Here is a 16801-nt window from a genome sequence, read left to right as displayed (position 1 = left end):
TTTATAAGAGAAGGAAATTAGGAGCTGAACTAAACTGAACCGAACTGAGCTGAACTGAACTGAAGTGAACTGAACTCAGCTGAACTGAACTGAACTGAATTTCAACGTAAGAGAACAGGCCCTAAGTAGGAAGAGTAATGGAGACAAAGGAAACCATTGATATATAAATTAAGTAATGAATAATAAGTAAACTTGATGTTTTCTCTAATATTTAAGTTTTTATAGAATAAAATCACACAAAAATATTACAATACGGATTATCTTTTATTTTTGGTAGGAAATGCAAAAGAAATATAAAAATATATTAAGAAGGAATATGATTGTATAAATTCCCGACAAATAAATAAAAACATTAAGAAAGTAAGATTAGAAGTAATTTCATTAAAGTTGACCGATGATAATGTTACTTGCTGATGAAATATTCAGAAGGAAGTTAAGCCCAGATGGATGGTGATCATCATTAATCAATCATCTAATTCAGTTGAATCACTTATCTGTCTTAGAGTCCAGAGAACATTGATAAAATTGGGAATGAATTGTAAAATTCCTCTAACCTTTGATATTTCAGATAGAAGTATTTATACAGCCTATTAAGTGGAGAGCCAACTAAGCACATTAATTACATAAATAAACTAGTTGTACACAATTAGTAAGATACTAGTCTCTTGAACTTCCTATACTCCCCCTCAAGTGGGAGTGTGAGGATCACGAACTCCCAACTTGGACATGAGAAAATAAAATTGGTCTGTCCCTAGTGCCTTAGTGAAAATGTCAGCTAATTGAAGAGAGGTTTGTATATAAGCTGTACTAATAACTCCGGCAACCAAGAGCTCTCGCACAAAATGACAATCAATCTCTATGTGTTTCGTTCTTTCGTGAAAAACAGGATTTGCAGCAATGTGGATTGCAGCTTGGTTGTCACAAAACAGACGAACTGGTTGACGATGGAAAACACCCAAGCATGAAAGGAAAGACCTCAACCACTTGACTTCAGCACAAGTAAATGCCATAGAACGATACTCGGCTTCTGCCGAAGAACGGGACACAGTTGCCTGCTTCTTTGTCTTCCAAGAAATAGGAGAAGAGCCAAGCATTAGAAAATAGGCCGAAATAGAACGACGTGAGATAGGGCAACTCGCCCAATCGGAGTCACAATAAGCATACAGTTGCAAATCACTATCTGCACTAAGGAACACACCTTGACCAGGATGACCTTTAAGATATCTTAAGACTCGAATAGCTGCCTCAAAATGTTCTTGTCGAGGAGATTGCATAAACTGGGATAGTATGTGGACTGAATAAGAGATGTCTGGACGAGTGATGGTGAGATAAATAAGGCGCCCGATGATACGTCTATATTTGGCAGGGTCATGATACAAAGGACCTGAAACAAGAGCCAACTTGTGATTCTGAGGTAATGGAGTATCAACTGGTTTACATGATCCCAAACCTGTTTCAGCAAGGATGTCAAGTGTATATTTGCATTGAGACAAAAACATTCCTTCTGAAGATCGTGCACATTCAATACCCAAAAAATATTTAAGAGGACCCAAGTCTTTGAGCTTGAAGCAATCATCAAGATATTGCTTAAAGGATGTGCATAAAGCTGAATTGTTGCCTGCTACTAAAATGTCATCAACGTAAACCAAAACAGTGAGAATATCATTCCCCTTTCGAATAGTAAACAGAGTGTTATCAACATGAGATTGTTGAAAACCATAGAGACGTAAAGCGGAAGTCAATTTTGCAAACCAATTTCGAGGTGATTGGCGAAGACCATACAAAGACTTTCGGAGACGACATACTTTGGTTGGAGATGTCGTAGTGAACCCGGGAGGTAATTTCATGTAAACCTCCTCTTTAAGATCACCGTGCAAGAAGGCGTTGTTTACATCAAGTTGATGCACTTCCCATTTCTTAGCAACTGCCACCGCAAGAAAAGTACGCACACTTACCATTTTTGCTACAGGTGCATACGTGTCATTAAAATCCTCCCCTTCCTTTTGATGATTACCGAGCACTACAAGTCGAGCTTTGTCTCTCTCCAATGTGCCATCTGGCTTGAACTTACTTTTATATACCCATTTACAACCAATAGGTTTCTTTCCCGGAGGCAAATCAATGACTTCCCATGTACTATTTCTTTCTAAAGCATCAACTTCATCTTGCATGGCTTTACGCCATCTAGACTCACGGGCTGCCTCTTTATAAGAAGTAGGCTCAACATTAGCAGTAACAGCAGCCAGAAAATTTCGATGATTAGTAGAAAATTTTGTATACTGAACATAATTGGCAATAGGAAATTGCATACCTGAGGATGTTGAAGGAGTAGGTGTTGTGGCAGTAGAAATGGGGGGTGAAGACTGAACTGAGTGACATATATAATCAGCCATCCAAGAAGGTGGACGTCGCACGCGAGGAGGCAGATCAACAATGGGGCCTTCATTAGTTGGAGTATTCTGTTCCAGAACAGGGGTGGCCATGGAAGTTGTTGAATGTTGAGGTGTGCAGGTGCTAGGTTCAGATTGGGGTGATTGTGTATGTGGCATTTGAGTGGATTGAATTGGTGGGTTATTGTTGGTATTAGTACTCCCCCTGTCCACATGATTAAGATCAAAATCCCAATTCAATGACAAATCATCACTAGTAGCAATTAGTGGGGTTATATGAGCTTGGGAAAAAGGAAAAATATTCTCCAAAAAACGGACATCTCTAGAAATGAACATTTCTTTAGTCTCTAAATCATAGACTTTCCACCCCTTTTTCCCAAATGGATAACCCAAAAATACACATTTCCGACTCCGAGAGGCAAATTTGTCCTTATGACGTTGCTTATTATGAACATAGCAAAGACACACAAAAACTTTTAATAAGTCAAAATGAGGAGACGATCCAAAGAGTAACTCGTATGGTGTCTTACCTTCTAAAAGTTTTGTAGGGGTTCTATTAATAAGATGGACTGCAGCCTGCACACATTCACCCCAAAACTCAATCGGTAAAGATGCTTGGAACCGAAGAGCTCGTGCTACCTCTAAAATGTGGCGGTGCTTTCTCTCAACGCGACCATTCTGTTGAGGAGTTCCTACACATGAGGTCTGAAATAGCATGCCCTGCTCATCAAAAAAAGGTATTAAAGGCAAAAATTCTGTTCCATTATCAGAGCGTACCATTTTTACCACTTTCCCAAATTGTGTTTTCACCATAGCAAAGAAGCTACGAAAACAATTAGGAACTTCAGTTTTGTCATTCAATAAATACACCCAAACTGCACGAGAATTATCATCGACAATAGTAAGAAAATAATGGGAGCCTGAAAAACAAGATTTTGTATATGGACCCCAAAGATCGCAATGAATCAAACCAAAAAGTTCCTGATTTCGATTATCACTAATAGGAAAAATAGTACGAGTTTGTTTTGCTCGATAACAAATTTCACAAGAATCCAAAATTTTCTTGATTTTGCTATTCCTACTTGAACTAGAAATAAGAGACATAATTTGACTAGATGGATGTCCAAGTCTTTGATGGAGTAGCAACGTAGTATCAGCAGTAGTAGCATGACCATGAGCCTTTTCTGCCACTGTCTTGAAATAATATACCCCATTTCTAAGCTCACCCATTCCAATCAACGTCCTCGTATTGCAATCCTGAATCACACACAATTTGTCAGTAAATGTCACAATACAAGAAGATTCAAGTATTAATTTTCCCACAGAAATAAGGTTGCATTTGATATTTGGAACATATAAGACATTATTGAGCACTAATCCAGTACTCAAACGAACACTCCCTTGCTTTATTGCACTAGTCTGCATGCCATTTGGTAAGCTAACAGGTTGATGATCAGGTAGCTCAATACAATCAAATAAAAAAATCCAATGTCCCTGTCATGTGGTGGGATGCCCCACTGTCTAGTAACCAAATGCCATCATCAAAAGCTTTCTTACCATTCATAGTTGTTGCAGAGGGTGAATCAATCAAATGGAGTAGACGTTGTACTTGGTCTGGAGTGAAACTTGAACCTAGAGATGAAGAGAGGGGTGCCACATTGGAAGATGATGCTGCATTGGCTGTTGGCATGGTGTTACCATTGTTGTTTCTTGGCTGCCCTCGACCTCCCCCTGTGCCACGGCCACCCCCTCGGCCACGGCCACGACCACTTGTTGGGTAACCAAGACGCTCATAGCAATGGTCGTAATCATGACCGATTTTATCACAATAGGTACAAGTAAGAGGAGCAATAGGTGGTTGTGACAGAGGTGCAAATCTTGGTGGAGTAGTAGCCACAATAGGTGTTGTAGATTGCACAGCAAAGCTTAGAATATCATTCTTATCATCCCGTCCTCGGATAATATTCTTATGTCTCTCCTCTTGTGTAACCAAGGAAAAAGCACGATTGAGCACCGGAAAAGGATCCATCCCCAAAATCTGAGTACGAATGCTACGAAATTCATCATCATCTAAACCCATAAGAAAATCATGAGTTTTATCTCGCTCGGCCCGAAGTCGAATCTTAGCAGCAGCAGCACAATTGCACCCACATGTTATATCTTCAACACCATATAAAGCATCCCAAAGAGACTTAAATTTATTGTAGTAATTAACAACAGTCATGCCTTTTTGACGAAGAGTATGATACTCAATTTTCAATTGATGAATACGAGGGCCATTCATGATAGCATAACGTTCCTTGATATCATTCCACATATCAATTGCAATTTTATGACCAACTACACTAGGTTGGATAGAGATATCAATTGAATTAAATAGCCAGCCACATATAGTTGAGTTATTTGATCGCCAAGCCATAAATTCAGGGGATTGTTCATCGGTTGGTTTAGCAATTTCACCATTAATAAAACCTTGTTTATTCTTACCCTCTAAACCATTCATGACAGCCAAAGCCCACACATCATAATTATCTCCATTTAAAACATACTTGGTAATTGACATACCTGCACCTTCAGAAGGATGGAGATAGAAAATTGATGATGGGTCATGAATGAGCATTGGAGTCTTCAAATTTGTCTCGCCTCCGACCATGATGATGCACCACTTGGTTGAAGCCAAGAAAAGAAAATAAACAAATTGGATAGGTCAATTGAGAAAATAAAAATATTGAGGGAAAAAAAATTGGATCTCAAACCCTAGAGCTGTGATACCATGATAAAATTGGGAATGAATTGTAAAATTCCTCTAACCTTTGATATTTCAGATAGAAGTATTTATACAGCCTATTAAGTGGAGAGCCAACTAAGCACATTAATTACATAAATAAACTAGCTGTACACAATTAGTAAGATACTAGTCTCTTGAACTTCCAATAAACATCCTTCAATTCCCATAGAACTCTGTTCAATTCCCATAGAACTTTCTTCAATATCCAATCTACCGGACCAAATCCTTTTCCAACAGCAGGAACCAAATAGTCCATGACGAGGTTTTTGTGCATGAGCAGCATTAACAAAGAGCACAGAACTAAAGTAATGACGGCAATCCAGGGTTTGGTGTGGATGGTTGTAACATACACTCCCATCATGAAAGCGAACAGAGTAGCGTATAATGATAATAGTAGTAATAACAGGCTGAAATCCATTAACACTACTGACTTGCTTTTATCTGTTGTAGCGATGACCCAAAGCAAGCAAAATAAGACCATCGTTGACAAGCACATTGCCAATATGTTCGAGATCATAAAGGCTTGAAATGCTGCCTCTCTTATCAGAGCTGGAAACCCTTTGTTACCTTCGATATTTCCACCAGGAACGGTGAATGCTGCTGTGAACGTTATTGTCGTTATGAGAGCTGCTACAACACCCATTGTGTTTGCGTATTCTTGAATCTGTGATGTAGGAACATCCCAAACACTTCGAATACCCACCACTAATAAATGGTTTTTCAGCAATTCTTGAAGCTGTGTACCAAAAGGTATATATGTATGTTTTAGTTAAGGTCGAGGATGAAGAATGGTGAAATTATTAACATTTTAGAATAGACAGAGTGCACCATTACTTATTGTGCACCTGACCATATATTGTAAAAAATTCACCTTTTAGATTCAATTACAAACTATCTTCCCAAATTAATTTAATTTTCTCCTTTATATATATTATGACCCGAAAAGCTCGAAATCAAAAGCTAACTAGGTTAGATCTGTGCCATGCACGGTGATATTTAGTTATATATATATATATATATAGTTATAGAGTATTGATTGAGAAGTATTACTCTACTCCGTATAATCATAAATTAGTCGGGAAATAATAAAAGTATGAAATATGTTGATTTAATTTGATACTTGCAATTTTAATAGTAGCTTCCACTACACAATTAATAAAATAAAAGTAGGCAAAAAATCTGAGCAATTTTTTTCGAAAATTTACTCGAAATTAAAAGGAAATTATTATACATTCGAAAAATGATCAAAACATTTGAAAGGTAGGTAATATCATTCAAAAAGTGATTATATAATTCAAAAGGTGTGATAACTATATTATATTACTAGGTTAAACCCCGTCCCATGCACGGTTATTAATAAAAGATTTGAATTAATTTAAATCTTTTATTTATGTATAAAATTTGTTTTTATTGGATTTTTTGACTTTTACCAAAAAAAAAAAATTCAAAAAATTATTTTATATCATCAAAAATTCTAAAACTTTTATTTTACTACCAAATAAAAAATAAAAAATTATTTTTTACCACCGACCGGTCGTCAAACACCTAACGGAATTTTTATAATTCTGCGATTTTCGTGTCCAACACATGATCTTTAGGGGTTTTGGGGGCATTTTGGTTATATAGAACCAATTTAAGATCAAAATTGACAAAAAATGATCGCAAATGCCTCGTTTTGCGTGTTGAAAAATATCTCAATTTGCTTGAAACACACAAACGAGACATTTTCGATCATTTTTTTGGTTAATTTTGACCTCAAATTGGACCCAAAGAACAAAATGCCCTCCTAAATATACGAAGAACGTGTTTTGTGCACCAAAATTCGAAGAAATTTTTTTAAAACCGTTAGATTTAACGGTTTTTCTTGATGTTAGGTGGTAAAAATATGATTTTTTTTTTTTTTTTTTGTGGTAAAAGTCAAAAATTCATTTTTTTAAAAAAAAAATTAAAAAAATATAAGGTAATATTAACACATCAGAAATTGACACGTGTCATTATTGGTGTGTCTTTTAGTGTATAGAGTATGATTGACTGATAAATAAGGTAATATTAGTGCATCGACATACGTAGTATGTATAATGTTTGACTGTAACTATTTTGGGGACAGAAGGAGTGTGAGTGTCAAATTATTGAGTCTACAATACATTCGTGTAGATTGAATACATAACAAAATTAATTAATGGTTTAGAACTTACCTCGTTAGGAAACTCTTGTGAGGATCTTATTAAATCGCTAGGAGTTATACCAGCAACATTCTTGCTTTCTAAAAGCTTCCTCATTTCTTCCGTGTCTGCATCTCGAAGAAAGTTAATTGCATGCTCAAAGTGTCCACCTTCAATTGCCAGATGCAATGGCGTGTTTCCGTTGTAGTCTTTAAATATAAGACCACGTCTTAACTCTGAATGGTTTTGGAGAAGGTACTCAGTAGTGTATGGTAAAGTCCTTAGTAATAGATGCCACATTGTCTGCCCGCATTTTTCATCTCCCATAAATGCTGTTGATGGGAAATAATTAAACAGATGTGAAATTGTAGTCATTTTACCATGCTGAGCTGCCCTTAAAAGAGGTGTTAGACCGAATTTGTCATATGTATAGACTGCTTCGGTATTTGCTCTCACCAATTTTTCTATGACTCTTACCACCTCTTCTTCTGCAAGCAAGTGAATTTATTTGTTTAGGCAACATAAATAATAGAAGTACAAACTTACATTCTCCATAAGTCCGTAGTACTAATTACAGATAATGGTGCTTGGAATAATGTATATAAAAAAAATCGTAAAATGAGGAGGGTTGCATATAACCAAAAATTTTAATAATTGAGGTGGTACATTATTTCAATTCACACAATGGCGGATCTTGAAAAAAATTCTTTAGGGGGCCGATTAAAATTTAATGTGTTACATATAAATACAATTATGCAACTAGTAATAAAAACAAATAAGATCAATATCACCAAATTTATACTTTGCTAGTACACCCTAAGGTTTAGAGAAAATTAGAGAAATAAGTAATAAATAACCTGTCATCTAAATGCTAGGAGATAAATTAGGTAGAAAGGTCAAAATACTCAAAAGTGGGATTTTGGCTTTAGTTGTGCTGTTGTAGAATATATTAAAACCTTATACGTAGGACTACTGTAGGAGTACATGCAGTTAGGCCTACTGTAGTATGTCTTTTTACTAGGTATGTCAAAAAATTACAATACTCACATTAATATTTTTTGGGCTTGGACCAGGGTCCAGGCCCCTAATTAATGGTCCCCCTGAATAATCTGTCACTGAATTCTTAGTCAAAGTATATGCCCAAAGAAATATTTCAACAAAGATCAACTAATAACATTGTGGTCTATTTGGAAACCAAAATTCTCCTTTAAAAACATCTATATCTCATGACTCATCTGGACAAAAGCCTAGTTTAAATGGGGTAATTCCAAGTTTCTCTTCTTGATAAACATGGAATGCATCTCAAGGGGCTAAATTTGTATTTTTACGCTAAACATTGAGGGTACGTTGGTCTTTTTGCATATCAGACAATTATCACATGGTGAATTTGGGTAACGAGGCTAACAAACGGTGAATTAGGAATTTGGGGTAAGGAATTAACCTCACTTTCTCTCTCCTCATCCTAACCCACCACCCTTTTTCTCCATGGAAATACCACCACCACCAAATTCTGTCTCCTTGGTTCTTCACCCTCTGTCTATCCACCTCACCACAACTTCCACCTTTCCATTCATCAATGCAAGGCAAAGTCGTGTGCGCTACCAACATCCATGGATTCTTCTTCTTCCTCCATTCTCTCACCTCCATTAATGGAAATCAAAGTCTTCGATCAATACAGAAATTGCAATGCATGAACAATCTAGGAAGAAGACAAACCTTGCCCTTAAGGGTTAATCATGCTATAATTTCTCCAATTTTTGTAAGGGTTTTTCATTTGATAAATTCATCAGTAGAAATAGATTCATTTTATTAAAATTAATTTCATTTTAATTAAAAAAAAACAGTAATTGTAGAGAATACACTTTCTTTTCTTTTTTACCTTGACCTGTTTCTTTTATAATGCTTGTCAATAGAAAATTTTAATGATCAATATCTTTGATTCTCCATAAGTAATAATTATAAAAGTTATATATTTATGATAGTACTTATTAAGACGAATTCACAAATAACCCACATGAATTTCCTTACACATTACCCTGAAAAGATGGTCAAAGAAGGGGGTTGTGAATAGTGTAAAAGTTAAAGTGGGTCAAGTAAAAATAAACGAACGGAGGAAGTTTATATAAGATGATCAGTAAAAATAATTACAATATATATTTAAAAAAAATTAAGCACAGAAAAATTATTTCAGTTTAATAAAAATAAAGGTGAAGTGAATAAGACTTAAGACTGAATTTATACAAAGTATAACAATTTGTTTGGGTAGTAAAGTAGATGAGAAAAGGAAGGGAGGGAAGAAGGAAGGATGAGGAATGGAAGTTGAGGGTTACATTTTCCCTTCAAATCTATTCAACATTGGAAGATTTGGTACAGAGATCAGAGAGGGAGAACGAATCCTTCAATTTCCCTTCCCTTCCTTTCCTTTCTACCAAAAGGTATCTAAAGAAGGGAGGATGAATCCATTAGATTCTCTTCTCTTCCTTTCCCTAGATTCTATCAATCCAAACAATGTACTATTTGTATACAAATAATGGAGGAAAACACAATTTTGTGTATGTGGTTGGCCATAACGTGTGGCCGGGATTACTTATAGGGGTTACTCGTTTGGTTAGGGGTTATATGTAAATTATTCTGGGGTTACATGTATGGGTCATTTATTCTGGGGTTACTTATTTGAGAGTTACTAGTTTGGTTAGGGGTAAATTATTGGAAATACTTATTTAAAGGTTACTCTGTGGATTAAGGGTTACTCTACACGGAAAACGTGCTAACCGATTGTATAAATAACCCTTACAAGTAACACCTAAATAATAACTCATACAAGTAACCTCTAAATAAATAACTTCTACTATTAATCCTTGCCGTACAGTGTGCTCTACACATAGAAAAGTTGCTGAGAGGAATAAGGTCTATAAAGGGGCTGCTTTATCCATCCCCATCCCCATCTTTTTTAATCATCATCCCCTTAAACAAACACTTCATTTTCTCTAACATGGCCTTACATTTATTTTATGTTCGATTTTTTCCTTATCCACCCCCTTTTATTATCCCCGACTGAAAAAGTGGTTGGTAAAAATTTGATAAGAACAAGTTTATGATGAGTCTGTTGACTAATAATTGATTTTCAAGAAAACATGACGAAGCCGCAGTGACTTACCCCTGGAATATTCAACTAAGAGATGAAGAGGTGTTTCGTTGAGCTTGTTCGTCAATCTGGCAGTCTCTTCAATATTCATCTGTAACATTTGATATATCACTTCCTCGCCATGATTTGCTCTGAGTGCTTCATGAATGGGTGTATTTCCTGCCGCGTTTTGCACCAACCATGGCGGATCATAACGACCTCCTTTAACAGTAGCCTCTTCTTGAGCTCTATTATAATACCAACAACATATCTTTAATAACTCATCCACAGTGGATGATTCTGCCAGTGATAACACTTGATAATTGTACGACGTGGACGTGGAAACACGACGAATCATAGTGTCAGGGGAATTTTGCATAAGGATATGAAGCGGAGTGTCTCCGTTATGGTCTACTTGACAGATTAGTTCTGGAAAGCTTTCAACAACTTGTTTGATGAAATCAACAAATTCAGTATGTAATGTAGCAGTTCCGCTGTTTATTTGCATTAATTTATGAAGAACATTCTTCCCGTTGGAATCTCGTGGGAATAGAAAAATCAATCCAAATTTAAGCAGTCTCTCTTTTAGAAGTGTTGTATCCGCCCTTTCGATTGCTTTACATACCTCCATTGTCATTTGTTTTTTCTCCATGATCACCTGCAAAATTACATACACGTCATCAATACCATAAAATCCTATTAGTTATATGTAACAGATTATGAGAGAAAAAACTGTTGAAATAATAAATAAAGATAGAGAAGGGAAATAATAATAAAAGTTGTATTCAATTCATTGAAAATTGTACTAAATAGCAACATATATATTGGAATATTTGCTTCAAATTGTTAGTGCTTAGTTAACTCCTAATGTTAGTGGAATCATAATAGTAGTGGGTTAGTTTAGTGGGGGTTAATGTTAGTATGATCAATGATGATGGGATTATGTTCTTTATTTTTAGTTATATTTTGCACTATATATATGTTGCAATGTAGTACAATTTTAAATGGATTGAATACAACTTTTATTATTCTTTCCCTTCTCTCATCTCTATTTTATTATTTCAACATGGTATTACAACTTCAGGTTAGATCTAGGATAAGAGAGAGAGGAAAAAAAAAAAAAAAGGGAAGTAAAAGAGATGAAAAAAAAAAAATAGAGAGATAGAGAGTATTAAAAAAAAAATATCGAGTAAGGAGACAAGCAACGCAGCTTGATCTCATTGTTTGAGAGCAATATTTTTTTTTCGAGTGAAATATATATTTTTGTTAGTATTTTTTTTGTGTGTTTAACCATGGAAGTAATGGTTAGTGTGGCGTGTTGATGGGCTCCCTTTTAGCCCATGAAGGTGTGGAAGTCGTAATCAATGCAGAGATGGTTTCCAAGATAATACCAAAGATGTTTGGTATGATGCAAGGTGACATGGCCAATTGGAGGACAGTGTCAACGAGAGTTAATGGAGAGATGTGCTCCATTGAATGTAAGTTGACGATAATGTGCATCAACAAGATCAAGTAATTGATGAGAAGTACATCAATAAAAAAATGCCGAGGATTAGTTGTGCGGAGAGAAGTGCTCCGAGAATATCATGCAGGTGATAATGTGCACCATCAAAATTGTGTGGGTGATGAGATGTGCATCACAAATTGCTGTAAAAGCAAAAGAAAATTTCGTCGAGATCAAGCATGAAAATCGAATAGTCATTGTAATCCCATTTGAAGCAAGGGGGTGTATTGGAATATTTGCTTCAAATTGTTAGTGGTTAGTTAACTCCTAATGTTAGTGGAATCATAATAGTAGTGGGTTAGTATAGTGAAAAATTCATCACCCAGGTGTACCATGCTCATGGTACACTAGTCAAAATACAAGTTTATAAAAACGTGGAAAGAACATTGTGTACAACTACAAAGTACATGAGCAAAAAAAATTCAAAATCATTCTCTCCTTGATTTAAGGGATTAATTTGTTATTTTTATTCCTTGATTTATGAAATTGATTTATTATTCAAATTTTATATCACTTCTGATAAACAAAATTTCATTTTTTGTTAAGAGGGAGAAATTGAGTTTATATGGAGAGAAATCATAGTAAAATTTGAATTTTGAAGAAATTTAATGAAATTAAGGAGTTAATTATATCATATTAATGAATTTTTTAATTGAAAGATGTAATTGATGAATTTGTAGTTGAGGGAAAAGGTAATTTACAATTTTTTTTTTCTTCTTTTTATCTACTTCTCTATTCTAGTGTTATATTTTCTAAGGTTGAAGATGATGTTCTTTATATTCTGATAAATGTTCTTTTATCACTTTTAAATTGAAATGAAATATGTTTTTGGAGTACAATCAATATGTTCTTTAAGTCTATACTTTATGCTCTTTACGTTACAAACAACATTTATTAATGTATATAAATTAATTATGTTCTGTGGGCGTCAATAATACAAATTATGTTCTTTTACTTAAATAGTAGCATATTTTTAAATTTTGAATTTTGAATTTTTGATATTTATAAATGAAATTTTGAATTATATTTGAGCGAAAATAATTGTTAATAGAAGAATTTTTTATATTTGAAATGATTTGAATTAAAATTTTTGATAAAAATCAATTAATAGTAACCTTATACCTTATTTTATAAACTATGCTCAGAAATTATTGTGTTCTTTATATTTCAGTAATATGTTCCTTTATATATTCATGAAGTTCTTTATAATTATGTACTATGTTCTTTTTGCTTTAATTCGAGTGTACCATGTGCATGGTACACCCGGGTGTACGAACCACCAATTGTTAGTTTAGTGGGAGTTAATGTTAGCATGATCAATGATGATGGGATTATGTTCCTTATTTTTAGTTATATTTTGCAATATATATATGTTGCAATGTAGTACAATTTAAAATGGATTGAATGCAACTTTTATTATTCTTTCCCTTCTCTCATCTCTATTTTATTATTTCAACAATATATATAATGCAAAATAAAACTAAAAATAAGGAATGTGATTTCATGATCATTGATCATGCTAAAATTAACCCCCACGTACTAAACTAATGTACTACTTTTATGACTACTCCACTAACATTAGGAGTTAACTAAACACTAACTTAACAAGTTGAAGCAAATATTCCAAGAAAAACATCATATAGTGTTTCAACAAAATTGCATCATAATTCATTTAATTTAACATGCTTTGACCAGGTTTTTCTAGATCTAAGGTGAGAACTTTCTATTACGGAGTATTATTTTAGTTAATCGTATTCCGTATTTAAATAAATAATTAATATATTTACAATTGATATTTACATGTTCAAATTCAGTTAGATGAATGGAAAAGACGAATTTTATTAATTGAAGGGTTTCGATTAAATCTTACAGTGGACACCATTTTCTGTGGTTATGTATTATTGTCCCCAAAATATAAAATTTTTAGAAAAAAACTAATTTTAATAATCCAACTCTATGATCGATTTATTTTTAAAAATCTCAGGATATTAAATCATTCTCATAATGACAGTTCTTAGTTCTTACCTCAAATTGATCTTGAATCAAAACTTCAGCGGCCATTCCATCATTGTTTATTAAACTCTGTTCGGCAAAGGAATTCAATAGAGCTCGCACCATATTATAGTTCAAATTCATAGCAGCCCAATGTAATGGTGTGTTTCCTTGTTTGTCTTGATGATTGATGAGGCCAAGTAGTCCCTTAACACCGAGCAAGGCTTTGGCTTCTTCGTAGCTCGGAATCGTTTTCAAAAGGTGCAGTATGGTCTTGCCTGAATTATCAAGCACCTCCACCGATTGCGGGCAGTGATCAAGTATGAGTCTAATGATCTGTAGAGTGTAGGTCGAGGTGATTGATGCTGCCTTATGTAGAGGAGTCGCCCCTGTTGCATCTTTCATACATGCTACACAACTCTCTTTCCCTATCATTAATTTTATGATGCCAAGATATGTTGAGCCTACTGCTTCTCTCTCCTTGATTGGTAAATCTATTAATTTCAGCAAAATTTTTCCCATTAAATTGAGGAAGTTCTAGTTAATCAATTTGATAAACAAAATTTATTTATCAAATGGCAAAATGGTAAATAAAACAACATAAATGTATAGTCATCATGACATTTTCGTAAATATATCAACAACAGTGGGACCCATATTTAATACTTCGTAAAAAGTTGTTGATTTATTTATAATTGCGCCATTTGATAAACAAATTTTGTTTATCAAATTGATAAACTTGAATTTTCCCATTAAATTAGGGACTGCGTAAGCGCCGTCAATTTCAAGAACATCGCCTACATATATTAGGAAATCAAACATACATATATGCCTTGTTGGTATACATATACTGATATACACCTATCCTTCAATCTCGGTCGATCTACTAACATACTTTAAGTTGTTGTTTGATTCAAGAAATAAATTATGCAATACTTCTCACTAATTCAACTAAGATACAAAATTTATATATTTTTTTTATTTAAAACAAATTATAGGTGGAAAGTAGTCCTCCCTTTGTTCCATAATAGTGTTTGTGCTTTCCTAAGATCAAACATAATGAAATGAGTACTTGTTAAAATTGTCATTTTGAATATCATTTTTTTTTTCAAAACTAATAATTGTTAATTAAGGGCTTGTTTGGTATCATTTTTGGTTTTCAGTTTCCTGTTTTTTTGAAAACTAAAAACAAAAACAGGAAACAAAAAAAAGGTGTTTCCAAAATTATCATGATTTTAATAAGACTAAATATTTTTTGATCCATTATGTCACATATATAATATACTTTTAAAAAGCAAAAAACCAAAAAATAGAAAACCACAGCGATGCCAAACGACCCTAACCCTCTGTCTCACATTAGCCATATTACTTGCATTAGTTTGCAGTTTTGCACACTAGACATATTTTTCTAATGCAGGCATAATGCGTTCAAATGAAACTTGATCATTAATTAAAAAAACTTTTTTTAAAAAAAAATAAAAAAAAATAAAAAAACTTAGATAACCATAATCCTATTTCATAAAGAGATCAGGGTTAGAGATTTAGATATTGATCATCGCATCAATGAATTTCAATCAAGATCTGCCACAAATTGTGAATCAAATACTTTGTACTCCTTAACTAGTAACGCAGATGTAAAAGCATATAAATTTAAATGTGATCACTAAGAATACTTACTAACGATTTGCCGGTATAGTTCGACTGCAAGATGAAGAGGCGTCTCCTTCATATTGTTGGTTACACGAACCAGGTCAGGATGTTGTTCAAGCATCAATGTAGCAATCTCATCCCTTAATTTGAGAAGCGCAACATGTAACGGCGTGTTGCCGTCTCCATTCTTAACCTCTGCCTGGTTATGATCATATTCAAGGACCAGTTTGAAAATGTCGAAGTTGCCCACCAATGCCGCAACATGAAGAGGGGTGTTCCCATCCTTGTCCTGCTGCTTAATCAGCTGATCAGTTACTGCTCTTGGCAATAACTCCTCGCCCTTCAAAACTTTTTCCATGAATTCATCATTTTGCCTACTTTGGATTGCTAAGTGAAGAATATTTTCTTTATCAACTAAGGTTTGACTCAGAAAAAACTCTTCACTTATGCCACTTTCTATTTCATTTTTTCGTTTGTCGTCAACAAAGCTTACCAGGTCGCCATTTTTGACGGCATTAACAAGCTTTTCATCCATTCCCTCCATGTCTCGCGAATTTCCCTTCTTAAAACATAAAAATAAATTTTTAATTGAATGTGAGTTTTTAATTTTGGTTGACTAGCATTCTTAATTGGGTTCTCCTTATTTTATACTTCGCATAATATGCTTTACTTTACTACATACTAGTTCAATTTCTTAGCTTGCTCATATTCCTTACGTAATGAGTTAGATTTATTTCTATTTTTTGTCAGGGTATTGTAATGAGTAAGATTTACTTCCTATTGTATGTAAACTTATTGTCACATAAATCTCTTAATTTCTTTTTGTTAAGCTTTAAACTTTAGCAAAAAATGTTACTCCCTCCGTTTCATAATGTTAGTCTCATAAACTATTTTGGGCGTTTCAAAATGATCTACCCATATTGAATCTATTTTTTTTATTTTATTTTTCTAATTCGGTGTTATAATTTCTAATCCCATTAGTGGATTGATAACATGACAGTAATTAAATATTTTGATTGGTCATCAATCCCATTGGCATTTGATTGATATTCCTCACATTAAACAAGCATTGTAAATTTGTAATTAATGCTTTCCAAAGAAAAAAAAACAGAACATTTAATAAGGTAGAACTAATTAAGCAATTTTTGTACTAACATGTAAGATTCCAAATATTATTCATTCCCTTTATAT

General features: G+C 33.9%; 1 protein-coding gene across 1 annotated transcript; it reads right to left on the bottom strand.

The window, feature by feature from the left end:
* Window positions 1-3351: 3351 nt before the first annotated feature.
* Window positions 3352-16294, bottom strand: LOC145617503 (protein ACCELERATED CELL DEATH 6-like). Its single transcript, XM_081672208.1, has 6 exons — window positions 15638-16294; window positions 13994-14454; window positions 10498-11122; window positions 7374-7828; window positions 4962-5914; window positions 3352-3647 (listed from the first exon to the last, which is right to left on the bottom strand). Exons 1-5 carry the CDS (start codon window positions 16152-16154, stop codon window positions 5294-5296), a joined length of 2679 nt encoding a protein of 892 aa, XP_081528334.1. The 5' UTR covers window positions 16155-16294; the 3' UTR covers window positions 3352-3647; window positions 4962-5293.
* Between the last annotated feature and the right edge of the window lie 507 nt (window positions 16295-16801).

The sequence above is a fragment of the Chenopodium album genome, chromosome 26 (assembly GCF_948465745.1).
Source record: "Chenopodium album chromosome 26, dcCheAlbu1.1, whole genome shotgun sequence".
In the NCBI taxonomy this organism is placed as follows: Eukaryota; Viridiplantae; Streptophyta; class Magnoliopsida; order Caryophyllales; family Amaranthaceae; genus Chenopodium; species Chenopodium album.
This window is presented reverse-complemented; position numbering and strand designations above follow the sequence as displayed.